At 42.3% G+C, this 20,844-nt stretch overlaps 5 protein-coding genes across 5 annotated transcripts; 3 read left to right on the top strand and 2 right to left on the bottom strand.

The window, feature by feature from the left end:
• Positions 1–20: 20 nt before the first annotated feature.
• Positions 21–780, bottom strand: J4E78_003750 (uncharacterized protein; the record flags this gene model as incomplete). Its single annotated transcript, XM_049364386.1, has 3 exons — positions 21–228; positions 325–407; positions 688–780. The coding sequence occupies 3 exons, from the start codon at positions 778–780 to the stop codon at positions 21–23; spliced, it is 384 nt and encodes a 127-aa protein (XP_049223464.1).
• Positions 781–1,467: 687 nt separating this feature from the next.
• On the bottom strand, positions 1,468–5,253 carry J4E78_003749 (uncharacterized protein; the record flags this gene model as incomplete). Its single annotated transcript, XM_049364385.1, has 5 exons — positions 1,468–2,270; positions 2,320–2,831; positions 2,882–3,985; positions 4,031–4,684; positions 4,733–5,253. 5 exons carry the CDS (start codon positions 5,251–5,253, stop codon positions 1,468–1,470), a joined length of 3,594 nt encoding a protein of 1,197 aa, XP_049223463.1.
• A 701-nt stretch (positions 5,254–5,954) lies between these two features.
• J4E78_003748 (uncharacterized protein) lies at positions 5,955–8,248 on the top strand (the record flags this gene model as incomplete). Its single annotated transcript, XM_049364384.1, has 2 exons — positions 5,955–7,292; positions 7,340–8,248. The coding sequence occupies 2 exons, from the start codon at positions 5,955–5,957 to the stop codon at positions 8,246–8,248; spliced, it is 2,247 nt and encodes a 748-aa protein (XP_049223462.1).
• A 566-nt stretch (positions 8,249–8,814) lies between these two features.
• Positions 8,815–11,433, top strand: J4E78_003747 (uncharacterized protein; the record flags this gene model as incomplete). Its single annotated transcript, XM_049364383.1, has 3 exons — positions 8,815–8,907; positions 8,970–9,132; positions 9,386–11,433. The coding sequence occupies 3 exons, from the start codon at positions 8,815–8,817 to the stop codon at positions 11,431–11,433; spliced, it is 2,304 nt and encodes a 767-aa protein (XP_049223461.1).
• A 1,634-nt stretch (positions 11,434–13,067) lies between these two features.
• J4E78_003746 (uncharacterized protein) lies at positions 13,068–13,552 on the top strand (the record flags this gene model as incomplete). Its single annotated transcript, XM_049364382.1, has 2 exons — positions 13,068–13,182; positions 13,260–13,552. 2 exons carry the CDS (start codon positions 13,068–13,070, stop codon positions 13,550–13,552), a joined length of 408 nt encoding a protein of 135 aa, XP_049223460.1.
• Positions 13,553–20,844: the final 7,292 nt, after the last annotated feature.

The following is a 20,844-nucleotide window of genomic DNA, read 5'->3' as shown; positions in this document are numbered from 1 at the left end:
TCGCCCAATCATCCCGCACCTCAATTCCTCTTCCCATTCGGTCCATGCACATCACTCTCAGCCCCCACCCCCGGCGTCCCCCTCTCCTCATAAGAATCCTCGTACCGCCTCCAGATCTCCATATCCCTAGCAACCCGCTTGTGGTGTCTGACGCGGTGTTGATAATTGATCATGCGCTTGTCGGCTTCCAGGTACCCGCCGAGAATCATGCCTGACATTTGTATGTAACTAAGTAGGTTAGTAGGGTAGTTGGTGGGGGATCATCTGGGGAGGGCTGAGATGGGATAGAATGAAAGAGGGAAGGAAGCGACGGAAGAAACATACGTCTTGAACTGAACAGTAAGACCCTTGTATACAGGCGAAAAGGCATATGCAACACCGCCTGCTACGGCGAAGAAAGCACCCCACTGTAATTCAAAGTCAGCCATCATACCTGCGACCCATCCCCGGTGCCTGATCAAAATCCCTAATCCATTCTCATCCCACCATCTCCTCATAGATCCCACAACCCAACCGTCCTTCATACCAAACCCCACCACTCGACCAAAGACATATCTCGGCATGCATAGTTGATTGACGCATGCGACTCCCCTTCCTTCTCTTCCCCATGCAGCACCCCAATCTTTCCAACAATAGTTGTCATATGCGGACAACTAACAGCAACGCGTAAAAAGAAGAAAAACATACCTTCGTCCCTCCAACCAACGCCCCCTTCGCCGCCTCCCAAGCCGCCTGATTCGTCTCGTCGTCCTTTGTCAAACTACCATGTTGTCGCACCATGATGGCGATTGCGTGTGCACGTGAATCCACAATATCCACAACCTCAAGTAATCATCTGAGAGAGGTATAAAAGACAGGCCTTCTGGTCAATTGCGAACGCCGGAGATGAATGTGATTATTGATGTAGTTCGTTGAATCGGATTGGACGGTTCTGTAGAATGGGGAAAGGTGCCGTGGTCGCGACGGAAAGAAGCACTTGGGAGGTGATGTCAGCCTACGTTTTCGGCTGAAGCTCGGACGTGTGAGCTTGTTTAGTGGGGGTGGCATGTGGGGTACTGCAGGTGTGCATTTCAGCTCACGATCGAGAACGCGTGTTCACTGCATTTACTCCCCCAAGTTTACTACCCAAGTAGTCAACTGAAAGTAACAAAAAAATCCTCGAACATCTTTGTTTATTCGCTTATCTATGGTATCACAGAACCCCCTCCCAACTCCTAACCGTTATCCAACTTTGATATGCATATTCCCTCGCCGCCATCATATTGTTGCATGCTGTTCAGAACAGAACAGAAAGGAATAAGAAGAACAAGAAAAACGCCGAATGAGCCCCCCTTATCTTCGAGGGTCGCATATGCAAAAACCAAACGCGCTTTCTATATATACATGGACGACTCGCGATCGTCATCAGAAAGGGTGAGAAGACGCAGTATACCACAGTGCGCGGGACTCCAGTTTGAGCTCATCTCCTCACCTCGTCGGAAAAGGAAAAGCCCTCCTATTCTCCCCAAAGCTCATCTCGAGCTCCTTCTCCAACGGCGTAACATCATAATCCACAACCTCGCTCCTCGGCGTCCCTATCCCACTCCCCGGTGTATTTAACTCCGGAAGATAAAACTCGGGGGTATAAACACCCAGCTGGGGAGGAACATCCTTCTCACCACCGGGCTTCGACTTCGGGCTATACATGTCCATTCCCATTCCTAGCTGGACGTCTTTCTCCCGTGTAGGCGTGCTTTCAATGGTGACTTTTTCGAGGATCTTGCCGAGAGAACTTGCGGTGTCGGGCCGCTCAAAGTCTTCTTCGTCGACGTCCATGGCGGTGGGGATGCCGTGGGCGAGGTTGTGGTTGCGTTGGAGGTATTGCTGTAGTCTGTATTCTTGGCGGGCCCAACTTTCGTCGACGAGGCCGAGGGCGGCTTTGATGTCTTGGTCTGAGAGGCCCATGGGGTAGTTTGGTTCTTTGGAGGACTTGCCGCTGACGACGCGGTTGGTGAGGCGGCTGCGGACGGAGGATGATTTTGAGGACGTGGGGAGGGAGACGTCGTCGCGCATGGATTTTACTTGGTCTTCGGTTTGCTTGAGGGCCATTTGTCGCGATTCTTGCATCGTGGGGAGGAAGAGGAGGGTTGTGTTGCGGTGGAGGGCATTGACGAGGTCGGTGAAGCCGGTTAGGGCTATGCCGTTGTCTTCGCAGTAGAGGTATTGGAGGGTAGTGTTTACTTTGAGGACGTCGGCGAGGGTGCTGGCGCCTTGGACGCCGAGTTTTTGATCTAGTGCTGTCAGTCGTTTGTCATTGAGTATGGATGCATGTCAACTCACATCTGATGTACAAGGCGCGCAGGGTTCTGTTGCGCTGCAAACCCCGTAGTGCTCGGTTGATGCCAACACCGAGCTTGGTCGTCTCTAGACGGGAGTCCTCTCCGGAGATGTCAAGCCATTCAAGACTGGTGTTATCAGCAAACATCTTCTCCATCGCCTGACAAGTCTCTTCGGAGGCATCGCATGGTAAAGATGCTCGTGAGATATCCAGTTGTCGAATCGTGTTATTGGCGGCCAGCGCAAGTATCATCTTGCGGAAGTCGGCGTCCTCTTCGAACTCTAGAAGGCGGAGGGTGAAGTTGGATGGGGCGAGACCTTTAGAGATTGCCCTGGTCAACTTGTCCAGGTCTTCTTCGATGTTGTTCTCACTGACATCCAAATGTAACTCGCGAGCTTTTCCAGGGTGCTCGGTCATTGAGTGCAAGAGGTAAGCAATGTCACTTCCAGTCAAAAAGCAATGATCCAATCGTAGTTCACGGAGAGCTGAAGACTGTTTGTAGTTGACAAGATAACTACGCGGTGGTTAGCAGGGATGGCAGCATGTTAAGTGTGTAGAACTAACCCAGCTATTGCGTCGACCATGGCGGAGTTGAGCGAGGTGCCACTCAGTATCAACTCCTGTAATCTCCAGCCCGCAAAGGTTTCGACCGATATCAGCGACTCAAGACCCGATGAGCGCGCAACATGCGACAGGTTGAGTCGCGTGAGGTATCCAAAGACGCCAATCTGAGAATCGAACATGCTCGGTGATAACCTGAAGGGGTTTGACGACAGATCCAAAGCTTCGAGTGTAGTTTCCTGCGCGCGAATCGCATCCAGAACAAGAGAGAGCGACCGATCCGTGAGACCGCACCCACTCAGTTCAAGTCCACGGAAGTGGCAAGCTCGCTCAACACCCGCCGCGACGAGGTAATCCAAATCTGTATCTCCAAGTTGTATTTTGTTCAATGCTATCCAATCAACATTGGTGGTCTGGTACTTGCACAGCGGAAACAGGGCTTCCACAATGCCGCAACCCTGATCTCTCGCACTGCCTCGAGATTCCCCGTGGTCTCTAGGTTTTCTTGATATGCATGAGGTAAAGTCCATTCTCCGCAGCTTTCGGTTCGTCAAGGCCAGAGCGCGGATCTCTTGCACTAATAGACAAGACCGCTCCAGTTCTTCAATGTCCAGCCGCGCATACGTGCCGCGTTTTGTCTTGAGGCAAAGGTGCTCAGCGCCGTTGGGATCTTTGAGTCCATTCAAAACATCCAATTTTACGTCTTTGAATGAGATACCGCCAAAGGTCTCGTTGTAGCGCAAGGCACGCATGACGGCGAGCAGCTCGAGGGTATTATACTGGGCTCTGCGCAGTCCAACCGGTGGTAGGAGCTCGAATCGTGGTGCATCCTCTGCAGGGTAGGTAATCTGATAGCTGATGTTTTCTGGCTGTACATCGTAAGCAACACAATATCCAATCAAGGTTCTGTCCAAAGAATCTTGGTCCATCGGATGGGGGCTTTCTTGTCGAGCGACGTCATGATACACCTCATCTGGGACAAGGAAGTCAAAAGGTCGCGTCTCCCACTCAGGTCTGAGACTAGCTTCTATGGATCGCAGACGGACAGCGATATCCCGCGAAGCTAATGACGCCAGATGGAGGACTTTGGGACGTTCAAGCGGCTTTCTGTGTGCTGTTAGCGGCATTCTCATAGCGCAGAAGGGTACCCACCGGAAGGTTAACTGGAATGTATCGTCAATTTCGGTCACGCATACTTCAGTCAGCGTTAGGATACCATGGGACGACTGGGTGTTATGAGCGGCCAGTGATGGACTGGAAGACCGTTGTGAGGATGGTTTGAACAGCGGAATTATGTGCACCTTGTGCACACCAATAGCAAGGAAACATACTGAAGCAGAAACTTTGGCAAGATCATCAGTTGAGGCTCGCGTCGTTGTCTTTCCTTGCGGTCGGAGAACGACTTTGTATATGGCGTAGTGTGGAGGTACATAGTCGCGCTCTGCTTCCACGACACGCGCAGCCAGATGGGAGTTGTGTGCGGAGATGGGCTTCGCGTCAGACAGCCGTGCTCTATTCGCTGCTTCTCTTATGGCCTTGAGCCATGAAAACATCTCTTCTGGGTCCCCGAACTGCAGAGTCATGGATGAGGCGTTGTTCGTCTCGTCGTCCAAATAATAGAGTTCCAGCGCAAAGTGCGGCCGGCCGTCGTCGAGATGGTATACGGCAACGATATGGCGGAGGGGTATGCCTTGGTGGCGGTCTCCAGACGATTCTGAAGCCATAGACTGAAGCTCGTGGGACGATCCGGTTGAGGGGCTGTGGCTGTGGCGGTAGTAGCTCATGCGGTTGTTCGGCGAAGGTATCCTGCGCTTGTTAGTCTTGGTATGAGCCACTGTCGACACTGGAACGCACCCAGGAAATGCTTCGATCGCTTTCGCGTGGTTCTTGAACCGGATGAGATGCTTCTCGGTCAGCACCAGATATTCCCTCTTCTTCCTGAACATGGAGCTGCTCGTCTGGACCTCGCCATGCTGCAGCACCTGGCGATCGTGCACGTCTTCCCATATGTATTCTCCAAAGCCAGTCGATGTTCGTGTTGATGTTGCCGAGAGAGGTTCGGGGTCGTCGTCTGCGGAGAGTTTGTAGCCGCGGAAGGAGCTGAAGACGGAGCTGGCGCGCTTCAGGCTGTTTTTCGAAAGACTTGGCCGCTGCCCGTCTATCGTCTCCCTGACGTGACTGCTCCCCGCTACCGTGCTGCCGTTGGTCGAGGCGGTCTCGGTGTACTGCGACACATCGGACAGGTTGGACATGAAGGACGCCGTGCGCCGCTTGCGCAGCAGATTCGAGGGTTGCGATTCATCTTTGTTGCTTTGCGACGCGAATGCATTGAGGGAGCCGCGACCAAAGATGCTCCTGCGTTTGTCTTTGGACATTCCGATATTCCTGATCGGCGCGCGCAGCCCAGCACGAGCTCAGCGACACAACTATCGCATGCAGAGGGGCTCCTGGGGGAAGGAGGCAATTGTCGCGTCGGGAGATGGGTTCGGAAGAGCTGCGGTGGAAATTGGGGCAGAATAGCAGGGTTGGGCACAGAAAGGCGGTAGGGCCAATCACGGTGAGGGCGCAACGCGAGACAATGCGGAGGTCAACGGCGGAGCAATTAGGTGCAGCAGCAGATGCAGCAGGTGCAGACGGCGGGCTCGGCTTGGGGCGGGAGGGGGTTGGCAGGCGTGCTGTAATCACGACGTCGCATCATTCCGTGGCATGAGGACTGAAGACGTGATTTCGCCGGCCGTGTGCAGTCTTGTATGGTGCCCGTTCTGCCAGTGCGTAGAGGCGACGGGCTGCTACACACCGGCCCGACAATCACACGGCGTTTGCAGGGAAATGACAGGACAAGATATACGCAGCGCAGTACGGGCGAGATACGACGAGTAGGGGTGGATTCAGGGTGGGTCTCTGGTATCTCGTCGCATTCCACGCGTCCACTCCTGGCTGTACGTCACATGGTGATCGCAATGATCGCCCGGCGTTAACAAACGCCGACACATTTTCTGTGCAGTCGCGACCGAGCGTCACTTCCATCGTGTGTGCAACGCCACCCGCACGCCCACGCCACGTTCCTTCCCTCCCAATGCTGCGTCGCCAGCTGTCGCCAGCCGCGCAATGGCACAGAACCCCCGTCTGCCTCTTCTGCGCTGCCCGCAGTCAGACCCGACTGAAAAACACCCGAGCCGCCCCATCCAAATCCAAACCAGTCGCTGCTAGAAAAATCGCGGTCAAGAGGAAGGGAAAGAGCTCCGATAGCCAAGAAGAAACTGTCAAGGCGGAGGATGGATCCAAATCTCTCATCGAGGCCCTTCTGGGTGACAAGAGGGCAAGGAGACAGAAACAGGACGAAGAACGAGAGTCGATTCCCATCAGCGAGATGTTCCCCGACGACCTCAACTTCGAGGAGATCAAAGTCGGCAAGCCACCCGTGCCTATGCTATCCTATGGTCTCGACCGCGTCCTCTTCAACCCCGGTGTATATCGCCTGCAGGACCCACGCTCGCGAGTGTACAACTTCGATCCCTACCTCGAGAAGATCATGCCGGCGAACGAATTCGATTTTGAAGCGCTGAGCGAATACAAGACCTCTTCCAAGGATGAGACTCTGCTGGCGTTGACAAAGCAGGTTGGCACAAAGTTCACAGGCTCCACCTCGAGTATGTCGAGCATGCTCCAGCACTTCCACTACGTCCTCTCAAACTTCCGCAAACTGAACCACGGCATGCTCTCCCGCCAGTTTCCTGACCCTACGCCCAGATTCTCCCGAATCACGCTTGGCCCCAGTGCCGTCTTCCTCCGATACAGGGACGGTATCTACGCTTTAGACGCCGACAAGTCTTACGATAGCCCCAACATCATGAGCTGGCTGGGTCACTCGCTAGAGAAGCTCCTCACAACCGAACGCAGCGAATTTGAAAAGTTCAGAAGGTCCAACCCAGAAAAGGCAGCCGTCGAGAAGGAGGCTGGCCGATGCTACCACTACTCGAAGCAGGGTAATCTCCTGATGCGCTCGCAGTTGGATGCAATCGATCCGCGGTTACCTGGAACGGGTGTCTTTGACTTGAAGACGCGAGCCGTCATCTCAATCCGCATGAACCATAAGGAATACGAAGAGGGCGCTGGCTACCAGCTTCGTCACAATCTGGGCGAGTGGGAGTCGTTTGAGCGCGAATTCTACGACATGACGCGCGCGACCATGCTGAAATACTCCCTCCAAGCCCGCATGGGACGCATGGACGGCATCTTCATCGCTTACCACAACATTGAGCGCATCTTCGGCTTCCAATACTTGAGTCTCTCCGACATGGATGCTGTCCTTCACGGCCAGCACGACACGGTACTAGGAGATCAAGAGTTCAAGCTGTCTTTGGGTCTCGTTGATGAAATCCTTACCAAGGCCACCGCTGCATTCCCTGAAACGGTAAGCTCCCATTTCACCACTAGAGGGTCTCCGCTAACATTGAACAGTCTATCCGGTTACACTTTGAAGCGCGCGAAGGCAAGACGCCGTTCATGTATGTGTTTGCCGAGCCCGTTACCGAAGAGCAAGCGGACGAGATACAAAACGCCGGAGAGGCCGCTCAGCAAGAGTTTGCACGACGTGTTGTTGGTATTGGAAAGGACGACCCTGAAGCTCAAGCCGCTTGGCAAGAAGCTCAAGACGACGTTGACGAACAGATTGGTGCAGACCAGGCCCCGCAGGAACGTACAGCACACGAAGACGAGCCTTCGACCAATGTCGAAGAGTCTACTGACAACGTTGCCGAAGAAGCTGTCGAGGAGCAAGACGCGATTCCGGAGCCTGCTGAAGGCGAAGAAGCCAGCGCAGAAGATATCGTGCAGCCCGCATCAGTCCCCAATGCACCTTTGATGGGCTGGACGCTGACTGTCCGCAGTCAGGTCAATGGAGGCTACGTGGACCGACCAGAGCAGCTGAGCGAGTACGACGACTGGAAACTTGAGTACCATTTGAAGGAAATACCCGCGGAAACACGTTGGAAGTTGTACTCAGCGCTGAAGGCGCGAAGGCACGAGCTTATCGGACAAGACGAGGAAGCGATCGATAAGAGTCTCAAGCACTACCGAGATGTCATCTCGCGCTACACCAACCGTGGACGCAAGTGGAGAGAGGAGCAAGACAAGCTCAATGACGCGAAGGGCGTGCAGGTCTTCCGGCCGCTCGGCCCTGGCTCAGACGCAGAGGTCGTGGCGTCAGACTATGGACTTACGAAGGAGACTGAAGGTTCTGACAAGAACGAGGTCTCGCAAGAGCAGGCAGCGGAGGAGCCCTACAGTGAGGAATCCAAGCCAGACGAATCACTTTCCAAGGAAAAGAAGGAGGAAGTCTTAGATGGCTTGCCCTCGGTGCCATCGTAAAGGTGATGGTTTGGGATCTGGCGTTCTTCCCCTCTCTGGGGTCTAGACGGTAAATGGTTACATGACTGAACGTTTTAAAATATATATGTAAGAGTATATGTACAATCACAAGGATACGGAGGTGTCGATACCAGGAAATGAATAGACAAGAACAAGTAACGTCTTTACTACAATCTTACACATCGCTCAATGCATTATAAGATTCTCCAAAAAGCAATGTTGTGTGACGCGGGGTGGTAGACCAACCGTCTGCATGAAGCCTGACCCCTGCTCCGCCGGCATTAGCGACATCATCGCTCCGCTGCCCGCATGCTCCTCCGCGAAGCTCGTTCTTCTAGAAGCTCCCCGCCATGCAGCCTCACCTATGAGCGCGACTTGCCCACTCTACACCCGATCGATACACGCCTGCCTGCTACGTCTGAGCGGCTGCCGTTTGCTCGTCTTGGCACCTGCGCTGCCGTTCCCACCTCACTTGCGCCGGCTTGCTCGCCGCCCGCCCGCATCAAAGATCTCAAGTGCGCCAACATTGCCATCACCACGCACGCTACACCGCACACGCAGCAACCATGTCGGACGCTCAAATAGAAGAAAACATCGACCTCCTCTTTAATTTCGGGGTGGAACAGCTTGACAGACAGGAAGCCAGGCAACTTCTCGCGGTATGTCCAAATAGCCCGCAACCTGTTTGCGCTTTGCGACAAACCTCTAACTACGGGTATAGAACCATGGCAACAATGTCGAGGCCGCCATGGACAAGTACTTCAGTAGCATGGACCAAGGAGGTATTTCTGCTTTGAAGACCCATCTGCGCAACTCACAGGCCAAGTGGGACGAGACTGCCTTTGCGGGGGCCGGCTACGGTATAGACGACACCAACGTTCCCAGTACGTCAGCTCAGGCTTGGAAGACTCCCTGGGATAACACGGCTGACAGTGGCGGACTTCAGCATTCAATATTGACTATGCTCCAGGTCTCGACAACTACCCCCATAGCAACGTCAATAGCAGAGCACCCACGCGCCCGCCTTCTCGAACCAGTGTTGCCTCCACACAAGCACAAGCCGGCGATGCGCCCATACAAAGTCAGTGCGACGAATGCGCCACGGACATCACCCCGCAAGTGCTGACAGACATTCAGGCATTGAGGGCCAGGAAATGGGAGTTACCGGCTCTTCTAACTTCAGACCGGCTACTGGAGCAAACTACGATGCCTCTCAGTGGGCTCTAGTACCAACCACAACCGAAATCATCGCCGACCCTATCCCGAGCCAGCGAAAGCGCGAAGAAGGGCAGCCCGCTATCCTGAAGCCGTCGCCAAACTTCAACTACCTTCCCAACCTCATTCCTATACTCCATTCGATACCGCTGTTCCGAAACGCGCTGCTGTGTCCGGGCGTACTACGCAATGATTACTGGCAGGGCGACAATTGGTGGAAAGGCAATCCCACAGCAACCGCGCGCATCTTCGAAGACGGCACTGGACTTTCGGAAGCTTACAACCTCGAGATACTTCACGAGACACAGCGACTCATGGCATTTCTAGATAATACAGACCGGATTTACGGGTCGGTCAACGGACTGCTCGAGTCGGAGGCTTGGAGAGAGCAACCACCACTTGACGACCCGGACGACGATTTGCTCAAGTTCCTGGTGACGTGGAGTTTCGCCTTCCAGAGCCAGGTCCCGATTGCCGATTTGAACGGTCATCTTAAATCTACCTTCGACGTCGCTGGAACCACTCAAGAGAGCTTTGTGCTTGACGCCGCCGTCACACGCAATAATCTTCGGCCCGACTTCAACTTATACGATGTCCTGGATGATTCACTCTTCGCTTCGGCTGGAGCCAGTGCGCATATTCGCGAAGCGAGTAACGTGCTGATACTCCGCCTGACCTCATCAAATACCCAGACGTCTGACCTGGGATGTCATATTCCAGCCACCCTATACATCGATCGGTACCTCGAGAAGAACAAACATGTCATCGATAGTATGTACAGCGAGATCACGCAGCATGAGGAACAACTAGTCTCGCTCAAGACGCAGGTGGAGAGACTAAAGTACCACACCCCGAAGAAAGCAGGCGCAAAGAAAGTTGAGTCGCTGCAACTGCTCAAAACAAGTATGACTGCGTTTGAGCCTGAAAGTCCTGGTGGTTCTCCCAAGGATACAGAAGTACTAGCTCAACTGCAGGAGCTTTACAACAGCATAGAGAGCAAGCTTGCGACCCTGGAAGAGCAGACCGAACAAGCGCAGAAGGCGATTTTAGGCATCTCTGGGCGATTCAAGCCGCGCGTAGACGGGAGCGCTGACGAAGCCGCAACCACCGACGACCAAAATATGGACACTACGACCGAGATGACCGAGAAGGTGGAAGAGAAGACTTCCGAGCCCGTCGAAACCGTCTACCCAGAAGGCCAAACCCCGGAAGACGCCATGAAGCGCCCATACCAACTCTGGGGCGTAGCTACGCGCAGGGACGTAGTCTACGTCCGCCACCCGGACATCAAATCCGACATCCCCAACGCAACCCAATGGTGGCGCATGCAATACGACAGCGAATCCGCTAATCCCGTGATCCGCCGCGACCCCCTTTCGCTGCAAGAAGTCATTGAGCGCGCCACGACCGAAGCCGGCTCCGCCCTGCTCGTCTACGCGAACGAAGACGCTACCGCCGCCGAGCCCCTGCCGCTGCCCAAACCCCTTCAAGATTTCGCGAAAAAGGATAACCTCAACTTCCTCCACGAGTTACAGGAGAATGCTACAGGATGGGAAGGTTATGGCGATTACGGCAACACAGCAACAGGCGGGTGGGATAACACCAACCCCCCTGCCTTTGAAGACAACGGTTGGAGTGAAATCAGCGCTAAAGAATTCAACAGCAGCAGCCGTCCGCGCAACGATTCTAACATGAGTTCCGCAACGCTAACACCTAATACTGAAATCGACGATGACGCGCCTGTTACGCAGGAAATGATCGAGACGAACCGTAGTGGTGGTGCTGGGACCATGAGCAGCGCCAGTAGCGAGACGGTTGGTCGCGGCGATGACCTCATGGATATTGATGCTGGAGGGAATGAGAAATTGCAGAGTCAGGTCAGGTTCTCGGATGTGGATATGGAGGATGTGGATAGTCAGGAGAGGGCGAGGGTGCAGCGCGTGGATGTGCTGGAGAAGAAGGGTGGTTAGCAAACACCTGGCGGGGTACCTGATAATTGGGATGATGACGATTGGTCGGAAGATGAGCAAGACGTCGATGGTGTGGTTAATCCAAACGAGGACGAGGACGATTGCGACATCCATACGTGGATGAGTCGGCCTTGAGAATGCGGATGCGGATGCATAGCCCGGTGTTCTTCTTTTGAAATGGGTCGCGCTATTAGCGCCTTGATTGGATTCGGTGTTAAGAAGCGAGGGTGGTATCTTTCAGGTGCTTAGTTTATGGAGGTCGTGGATTGGTCGGTTAGTATGACTGGTCGCGTAGGATGTCCACATTCCATGGTTCAAAAAGCTGAGTTTTTTGCATGCGCACGTGTGATGAGGCTATGCTGAAGAGTATATAAACTGCGAAGTTCCCCCCTTCTCTTGCTTTCTTGTTCATCATACCTACACTACATCCTTTTTTACCAAAACATAGCTGGGATCATCTGATGGTTGCCCTGTCCTCCTTTTTGTCAAAACAACCATACACTCACGCCTATGTTCTCAAACCCCTACTAAGAACTATCGACGGCATAGAGCAGTCCCGTCCGCTCTCCTCCAAAAACTATACGGCTCTGTGGCATGACCTTCTCGTCCTGCCGCCGGCTCCAAAATCATATCACAATGGACACATGGACCGAGAACCCGCCCTCGACTCTACAATTCGGGAACAGCCTGGATCAACATCTATGTCTCCTATCTCACCACTCCGGTCGAACATTACCAAAAGCAGGTCGGACACTCTACATGTCTGTTCCTCCGGCCTCCTGTTTCTCGAAACTTAGGCGCAAAGGGCCTATGCTGCGTCCTTCGCTGCCATCACGGTATCCGCCGACGTCCACTTCGCCAAGTACTGGCTCGTCACTCGAAACATCTATCAAGAAAGCATATGTCTGGCGCCTTCTGCATTTCGAAAAATATATCTGTTTCGCAATATGGCGTTGTCCTCGCCGTCCGGAAAACAAAACGGACCCGGTAGGAATGCATGGTTCTCTGCTTCCGGGAGTCCAACAATACCTGACAATTCTGTTATGGTTCCTGCTTTCGGAACTCCGAAAATAAGGTCCAAAGAACATATGTGCTGAGCTGAGCCTTTACACACCTCACCACGACATTGCGCGGTGTTCCCGTCCGAAAACAAGACTGTCGGTTGTCATGGACTGAACCTTTACACACCTCACCACGACATTGCGCGGTGTTCCCGCCCGACTTCAACAAGAGTGAGTGGGCTGTCTGCCGAGTTCCAGCAGTTCATCTTCGAGTACTCGTACCACTAGCGCCCACGTTGCCATCAGGGGTACAGCTCGATCTGTCCGAAAAGATATTTGAAATAGCATATGGCTTTGTCCATCGAAGGTGTCAAGAAAACCAAGCATGAGTCGAGATCCGCGGACGCGCGGGAATATAAACTTCCCTCGACGTCCCGGTTTTTCTCTTCTTCAACACACACTCCGGTTCTTATCTACTAAAAACTATCGCCACTACTACCTATGGTTCCTGCCTCTTCTTGCAAGAAATACTAGAAGACCTCGTATATGCGAGTGGGGCTCCAAAAATCTTCGATGGACTTTTTCATGTGCGGAGAAGACCTCTTGCTGCTAAAACAGGACCATTAAGACGCCATGGTGCCTGTCGTCCCGGCACCTGGAGCCTACTTTGCACCTCACCAACTCAAAATCGACGAGCCTATTCCGTATGTGTTCGGCAACACCTCGGAAGATACTGAAAAGAATCAAAGTATGCGCAGTTGTCGCCATGGACTTTCGGTCTGGAAAAAGACTTGAAGTTCAACATGTGTTGGGCTCGACTGCCAGCTCAACAGTACACCCAGATCAAGAAGTCTTTCTTCCAGATCGTCATGCGCGAGTGGCCTTCTCAGCAGTACATCCAGATCAAGAAGTCTTTCTTCCAGATCGTCATGCGCGAGTGGCCTTCTCAGCAGTACGCCCAAATCAAGAAGTCTTTCTTCCAGCGCGGAGAAACCCGCTTCGACCTCGGGGACGTCTTCTTCTATCGACAACACGCAACTCCACCTATGTTTCACGAAAACAATGACTGCCATTTCCTATGGGATCTGGTTCTTCTGAAAGCAGGGGAGTCGATCTGACATGACCTTCCGTCTCAAAACGCGACCCGATTTGTTTATGTGTGCGCTCCGACCCCGGCATACAACAACACAAATATCGCTTGTTTACTTGCTATGGACGGGTCGCCAACGGCACCTTCTGGCGTGCTCAAGAGCTCACACGCGCTATTGGCCAAGTCTTCAACTGTAACCCGCCTCAGTTCGATGGCTTCCTGCGCTACTCAAAAGATGAGAAGAGACAAGCATGGCTTTCTGGTCTGGAGGAACGAGGGTGCTGACGGATGCTGGGGTTCTACTTCGATGTATATAAAAGGGCTATCGTCTTCGCTTTCTACTACCTGTATTCTACACCTGGGGTTTCTTCTTACCAAAAGGCCGTAGCACTTCGCCTATGTTGTTCTGCTCTTCTCAAAAACAGTATCATAGACTTCGATGGCTTCTCGGTCTAGGACATTGGCATATTCGATAGATAACATAGTTCGAATTCAACTCATATCAAAAATAAACCGTTATCTTATCACATAGCTACAATCCTATGTAATTTTTCTTCTTATTAAAAACTAGATGTACACACTTAATAACATCCCGCTCTTCTTAACAGTGCTATCTTAGTATACAATAGCGTCTTAGACTAAAACAATAATCCTAACTATAGATAGCAGAGTCTGACCTTATCCTCGCATATAAAGCTACTTTTGTTCTTACCTTCTTTCTTTAATATACTATACACTTTCTCTTTCTTTATACTAAAAAAAATAGATTAAGGCTTATAGTAATTAACTTTTTAGAGATCTTTTTTTAGTATTTTTAACAAATTATATTATACTAAAGATACTAGACTTTTAGCTATAATAACTCTACTAATAATACTTTTCTCTACTTTCTCTTCTTCTTTTATCTCTTTATTATTTTTATTTATCTATTTTTATTTAATTTATTCTTATATAGTATTTTATTAATTAGTAAATAGCTAAACTAGAATTAAGCTAAGTATTACTTATATTTACGCTATACTATTTTCTTCTTAAAAATACTTTTTAAATAGTTCTTCTTTATTACTAAGTATCTAATTTTTTCTTCTTTATTTAAAAGCTTTTAGAGCTTTAATATACTACTTTATAATAGAGAAGAAGTCTATTTCTTTTTTTTATAAAATATAATATCTAGCTATATAAATATTTATAGCGTTATTATTATTTATAGAAACTATTTTATTTATATTATATATAACTTAAATATACTTACTATATAAACTAACCTACTAGTAATTTTAGTAGTATTAGTATTAAATAATAGAGTTAGTTAAATACTAGATATATAATATTAAACTATAATTAGATATATTATTTTAAAAGACTAAAAATAAATTACTACTAAGCTATAATAGTAATTCTAAAGTATTTATACTTAAAGCTAAGTTAGCTTAGGCCTTTATAGACTAGAACTTAATATTATCTTCTCTTTTAGAGTAGATTACTTTTAATTTAGCTTAAGAAATAAGTAATAAATAGATAAAAGTAGCTATAGCTTAAAATAGTTTATTTTAGTCTATTCTAGTCTATAATAGCCTATACTAAGTAAAAGTAGATATAATATACTTATAGGTAATAAAAATGCTAGTAAGAAAATTCTAGTAATTATAGAAAATTATAAGATTATATATAAACGCGCGCTTAGCTACTACTTATACTAGTAGTACTAGCGTTAGCCTATACGCCTAAAATACTTCTAGCTAGTTAGATTTTTTTTTTCTATTTCTCTACTCTATAATACTTTAAGTTTATAAGTATTACTTTATTTAAAGCTAAAACTTAAAAATAATTAGTTAGCTTAAAATACTTTATTCTAGCTTTTTTAGAAGTAAAATAGAGTATTTTAGACTAAATTAAAAAGTTTTAGTATAACTTATACTAAAATAATACTAACTAAACTATAAAGAGTAACTTATACTTATTAATATTTACTTTATACTTCTATACTACTTATTTACTTATACTTACTTTATATACTTTATACTAGCTTTTAATAGTTTAATTTAAGCTATTTTATACTAACTTTTACTATATTAGATAATAACTATATTTATATATTTAACTACTATATAAAGAAGTTTTTAAAAATAAGCTTTACTTTTTATACTAGCTATATTACCTCTTAGTTAAAAAATAGTAACTATACTTTTAGTACTATTAGCTACTACTTTTCTAAGCTTACTAATAATAATATTTATAATATCTTTAGTAGTATAATTAAAAATATTACTACTTTAGAGAATAGCTTTACTATCTAGACTATTTAGTATAAATAGTACTAGGCTTATAGTTATAAGTGCTTCTCTATAAGTTTCTTTTCTACTTTTTTTTACTCTATTATAGCTTTTATTAGCTTTTTTTACTTTATTTTAAGTATAAAGGTAGTAAATAGCTCTATAATAAGTAGACTTAGTATATTCTAGCTCTTTTTAGACTATTTTAAGCTATTACTAACTAAAAGTAGCTTTTTAAGAAACTTCTAAACTATAATAAAATATACTAGATTCTAAAGTAAATAGAAACTAGAAAAAAGCCTACTACTACTACTAATAACTTCTTTCTTTTTATTAGCTTTATTAAAAATCTACTTAATAATAGTAAAACTACCTAAGCTATAGCTATTACTACTATTATTTTACTTACTCTAGTTAACTTTACTAATACTATATATAAGAATTTATAGTATACTTTAGTATATTAGTACTATTAAGTTAAAAAGCGTATCTAGAAGTATATTTTAGCTTATTTTAGTTCTTTTTAGTCTACTTTAGTTTTTTATAACTCTATCTAACTCTTTTAAGTCTAGTAGAGTATTTATAGTATTTAAGTAGTCTATTCTAGTTTAATATAGTCTATTTTAGACTATTTTAACTAATAATAGTAAGTATTACTTTTTTTTATAGAATAAAATATAGTTCTATATAAATACGCTTTATTTACTTAAGGCTTCTAAGTCTAGCGCTTAATTTAATAAGAAATCTAAGTTTAGTAAAAAGTAAAATATATTCTTTAAAAATATTAATACTATATTTACTAAGTGTACTCTAGAAGTTAAGTAAAAGTTAAAAAAAAGTATTTCTTTTAAGTAAGCTATAAGTAACTTTAATATACTTTAATATACTTTAATAAACTTTAATAAGCTTTATTATAAGCTATTTTAGTTTTTAGTTAGCTATTATTAGCTCTTTTAATACTTTTTACTTTACTTTACTCTATTATAGTCTATACTAATCTATTTAGTAGTATTTTAGCTAAAAGCCTACTACTATAGCTATTAGAAGTACTATTATAACTTTTAACTCTAAAATCTCTAGCTTAGAGTAGTAGTACGTAAAGGTAGCTAAGAACTTTAAGAACTCTAGAAGTATTAAGCTTAGTTTTACTTTTAAGATTAATAAAAAGAAGTAAAGAATTATAGATTTTTAGGCTAGTATTATCTAGATACCTTTAGTATAGCTTTTAGTACTTTTTTTTAAGCCTTTTTAGTCTTTTCTAGAGTAGTATAAAGTTTACTAGTGTATATAAGTAAGAATTAGTTTAGAATAAGTAGTACTAGTCTACTTTAGCTTATTATAGACTATTATAGTATAGTTAGAAGCTTTTAAGTAATATTTAGATAGAAATTTCTTTATAAATATAAAAGTCTTTTATAATAGTTAAAGTTATTTATTTATATAAATTTATCTAAAGTATAATATTTTATTTTTTAAAACTAATTATAAAGTCTAAAGAACTATTAACTTTACACTAGAAAGAGTTAGAGTAAAATAGCTTATACTAGGCTCTTTTAGACTATTAGAGGCTATTCTAGTTTAAAATACTATTAAATACTTTAAAAAACTCTATATAAAGAAAAAAAGTAAAGATATACTCTAGTTTATACTAGAATAGCCTATTATAGCTTAACTTAACTTATTCTTTCTTCTTATAAAGCTATTTATAGTATTACTTCTTAGACTAAGCTTTTAAAAACTTTCTATATTATTATATACTTTTTTTATTTTAGAACTTCTATAGTATATTAGCTAAGATATTTAGACTTAGTTTCTATAAGTTTTCTTTTTCTAAGTACTTAATCTATTTAATTAGGTATTTTTATTAGTTATTTTTATTATACTATTTTTTAATAATATATTTTACTTTATATATATTATTACTAAATTCTCTTAAAGTATTCTATTTAGGCGCTTTAAAGTATAGAATAGTACTTTTTAAATTAAAAGGCTCTAAAAAAGATATATAGAATACTAGATAAATACTATTAAGTTTTAGAAAGTTAACTTAGAAAACTAAGAAACTAATCTAGTTTATAATCTTTTTAAGTTCTAGAAACTTCTAATTTAGCTTTTTTTTTAAGTAAGTACTTTTAATATATTAGTTAAAGACTAAGACTTAGTTTTCTACTTTAAAAAGTATTAGTGTATAATACTTATTAGTATACTTTTTCTAGTAAGTATTTACTACTTTAATATTTTTATAGTACTTTTACTATAGTTTAATTATTTATTTAGTAAAGCTAGCTTTTATAAAGCTTTTTTTTTTACTAAAAGCTAAATTAAGCTAATTTACTTTATAAAAGTACCTTTTATAGTAAATCTAGAAGAAAGTAATTCTAGTAGTAAAGTAGATACTATTATTATATATAAACTTTTTAATAAATATCTAGCGCGCTTAATTATTTTATTCTAGAAAGTAATAGTAGTAAAAGTACTACTCTAAAGTCTAGTTCTACTTTTTAGTTTAACTATTAGTTTAAGAATAAAAAGTAGAAGTAAGAACTTTTTTAGTATTAAAGTAGTAAAAAAAAGTATTTTAATACTTAGAGTTTATTAAAAAGCTTTAATCTAAGATTATATACTTTAGTATACTATATAGTTAAATAACTTTATATATCTAGGCCTATACTAAGTTAGTACTATTCTAATTAGTTTATACTAGTACGTAATAGACTATTTTAGTTAATTTATCTATAATAACTAGTATAGTATTATACTTTATACTAAAAACTATACTAAGTAGTAGTTTTATAATAAAGTTTATTATTACTTTTTTCTAAAAGTAATTAAGTATTAAAAAAAGTTATAGTAAGCTATATAGTCTATACTTTATAAAAGTAGACTTTTTATATATAAAGTAATTCTTATAGTATTACTTTATATTCTTATATATACTTTTTTAAAAGTAATATCTTTATAGCTTTTTTAAAGTATATCTTACTCTAAAGTAGTTTATAAAAGAATTATTATAGTATTTTTAAAAAGCTTATAACTTCTTTTTAGTAGTTACTAGTATTCTTACTATATAATAGTATGTTTTAGCTCTATTTAGACTAAAATAGTTATTTTTAGACTTAGACTTATCTAATATACTTAAAAAAGTATAATCTATTTTATTATACTTCTTTAGAGTCTAAAGCTTTAGTATAGTATATCTACTAGCTTAGTTAAAGCTTTTAAAACTTTTAGTAAAGTTTTATTACTTTTTAGTATACTTAGTAAAGTAAGTTTATACTATAGCTACTAAAAGAAAAGTTTTATTACTATTAGTTATAAAATCTCTTATAAGCTAAATAAAAGCTTTATTATACTTCTAAGTAGATTTCTAAGCTTTTACTATATAGTTAAAGTAGTAGAAAAGCCTATTTATAAAGTTTATAAACTTTACTTTATAGTATATATTAAAATTAAATCTAAATAGTATAATATAAAACTTAACTTATTAATAGTTAAGAGTTTTAGTTTTTATAAACTACTTTAAGTTTTAATAGTTAGTTTAGAAGTTAAAGTATATACTTTTTAAGTATTAGCACTAATACTTTAGACTTTTAACTATTATAAGTAGCTTTTAGTTATATATATTATAGTTATACTCTACTATAATAAGCTTACGTAAAAAAAAGTTAACTAAATACTAGTAGTACTCTTTAGCTTTATTTAGTATATATTAGCTTAATATACTTATAATTATACTATCTAAAGTGTCTACTTTAGTCTTAGTTTTTTTATCTTACTTAAAGTAAGTTAAAATAAAAATACTTAAGAAAAAGTCTTTTAGCTTTTAAAAGGCTTCTTTAGCTTTTTTATTAAAATTAAAAACTTAACTTTTATTTTTTTACTAGATATAGCTACTTTTAGCTACTTTTAGCTTTTTTTAAGTTAGTTTAGTTAAAAGTAAAGTAAGTTAAAAGAATTTAGTAATAAACTACTTATAGTAGTTTATAAAGCTAATAAATACCTAAATCTTACGCACTATATATAGTTTAAGCTATTTTTAGATTATTTTAATTTTATTTTTATTAATTTAGATTTTTTTAAAAAAGACTATATACTTAAAGTACTTAGTATACTAAGTATACTACTTATACTTTAAAAGCTTTAAAAATAGCTTTTATTAGGCTCTAGTTTATAAGAGTCTAGACTAACTTAGCTATAGATATAAATACCTTAGAATTGCTATTATAGCTTAGTAGTAATTTGTCTCTAGTCTTTTTAGAATAATATACCTAATTATAGTCTAATATTATATATCTAGTATTTAACTAACTCTATTATTTAATATTTAAATTACTTTACTTTATAATACTTTTATATATACTATTTAGATATAATAAGCTCTAAAGTAGGTTTCTTTAGCGTAATATAATATAGTAGTAAGTAAGCTATACTATTATTACGCGTAATAGATAATAACTAGAAAAAATTAGCTTTTATATTTTTAGAGGTAGTAATACTATTTACTAAGAAACTTATAAACTTATTAGAAGCCTTTTTAAGTATTACTAACTTAGCTTTAATTATTAGAAATAGTAATATACTATTAGAGCTTATTTTAAAGCTAACTAGACTTTTATAAGCTACTACTACTAAAAGTAAAAATAAATAAACTACTTTAATCTATAAACTTAAGAAGTTATATAAGTAGAAATAATTAAAGCGTACTTATTAAGATATAGTTTATCTTAAAAAATTAAAGTATAAAGTACTTATAAGTAACTACTTAGCTCTTAAAAAGAATATTATCTACTATACTTTAGCTCTAAGAGATAAGTTTTAGTTAAACTTAAAAGCTTTATACTCTAAGAATTTAGAGATATTTACTATATATAACTATATATAGTATAACTACTAAGTATGTAATTATAAAACTATTTTTAGAAAAGCACTTTCTACTTTTCTAATAAGTACTTAAAAAATAGACTTTACTATAAAATTTCTTAATAAAACTACTTACTTTACTTAGAATATTTACTTCTAAGACTATATAAAACTTAAGATATCTTAA

The sequence above is a fragment of the Alternaria triticimaculans genome, assembly GCF_023758025.1.
Source record: "Alternaria triticimaculans strain BMP 0046 chromosome Unknown scaffold_4, whole genome shotgun sequence".
Lineage (NCBI taxonomy): Eukaryota > Fungi > Ascomycota > Dothideomycetes > Pleosporales > Pleosporaceae > Alternaria > Alternaria triticimaculans.
The sequence above is the reverse complement of the archived record's forward strand: the minus strand, read 5'-3'. Positions and strand labels throughout refer to the sequence as shown.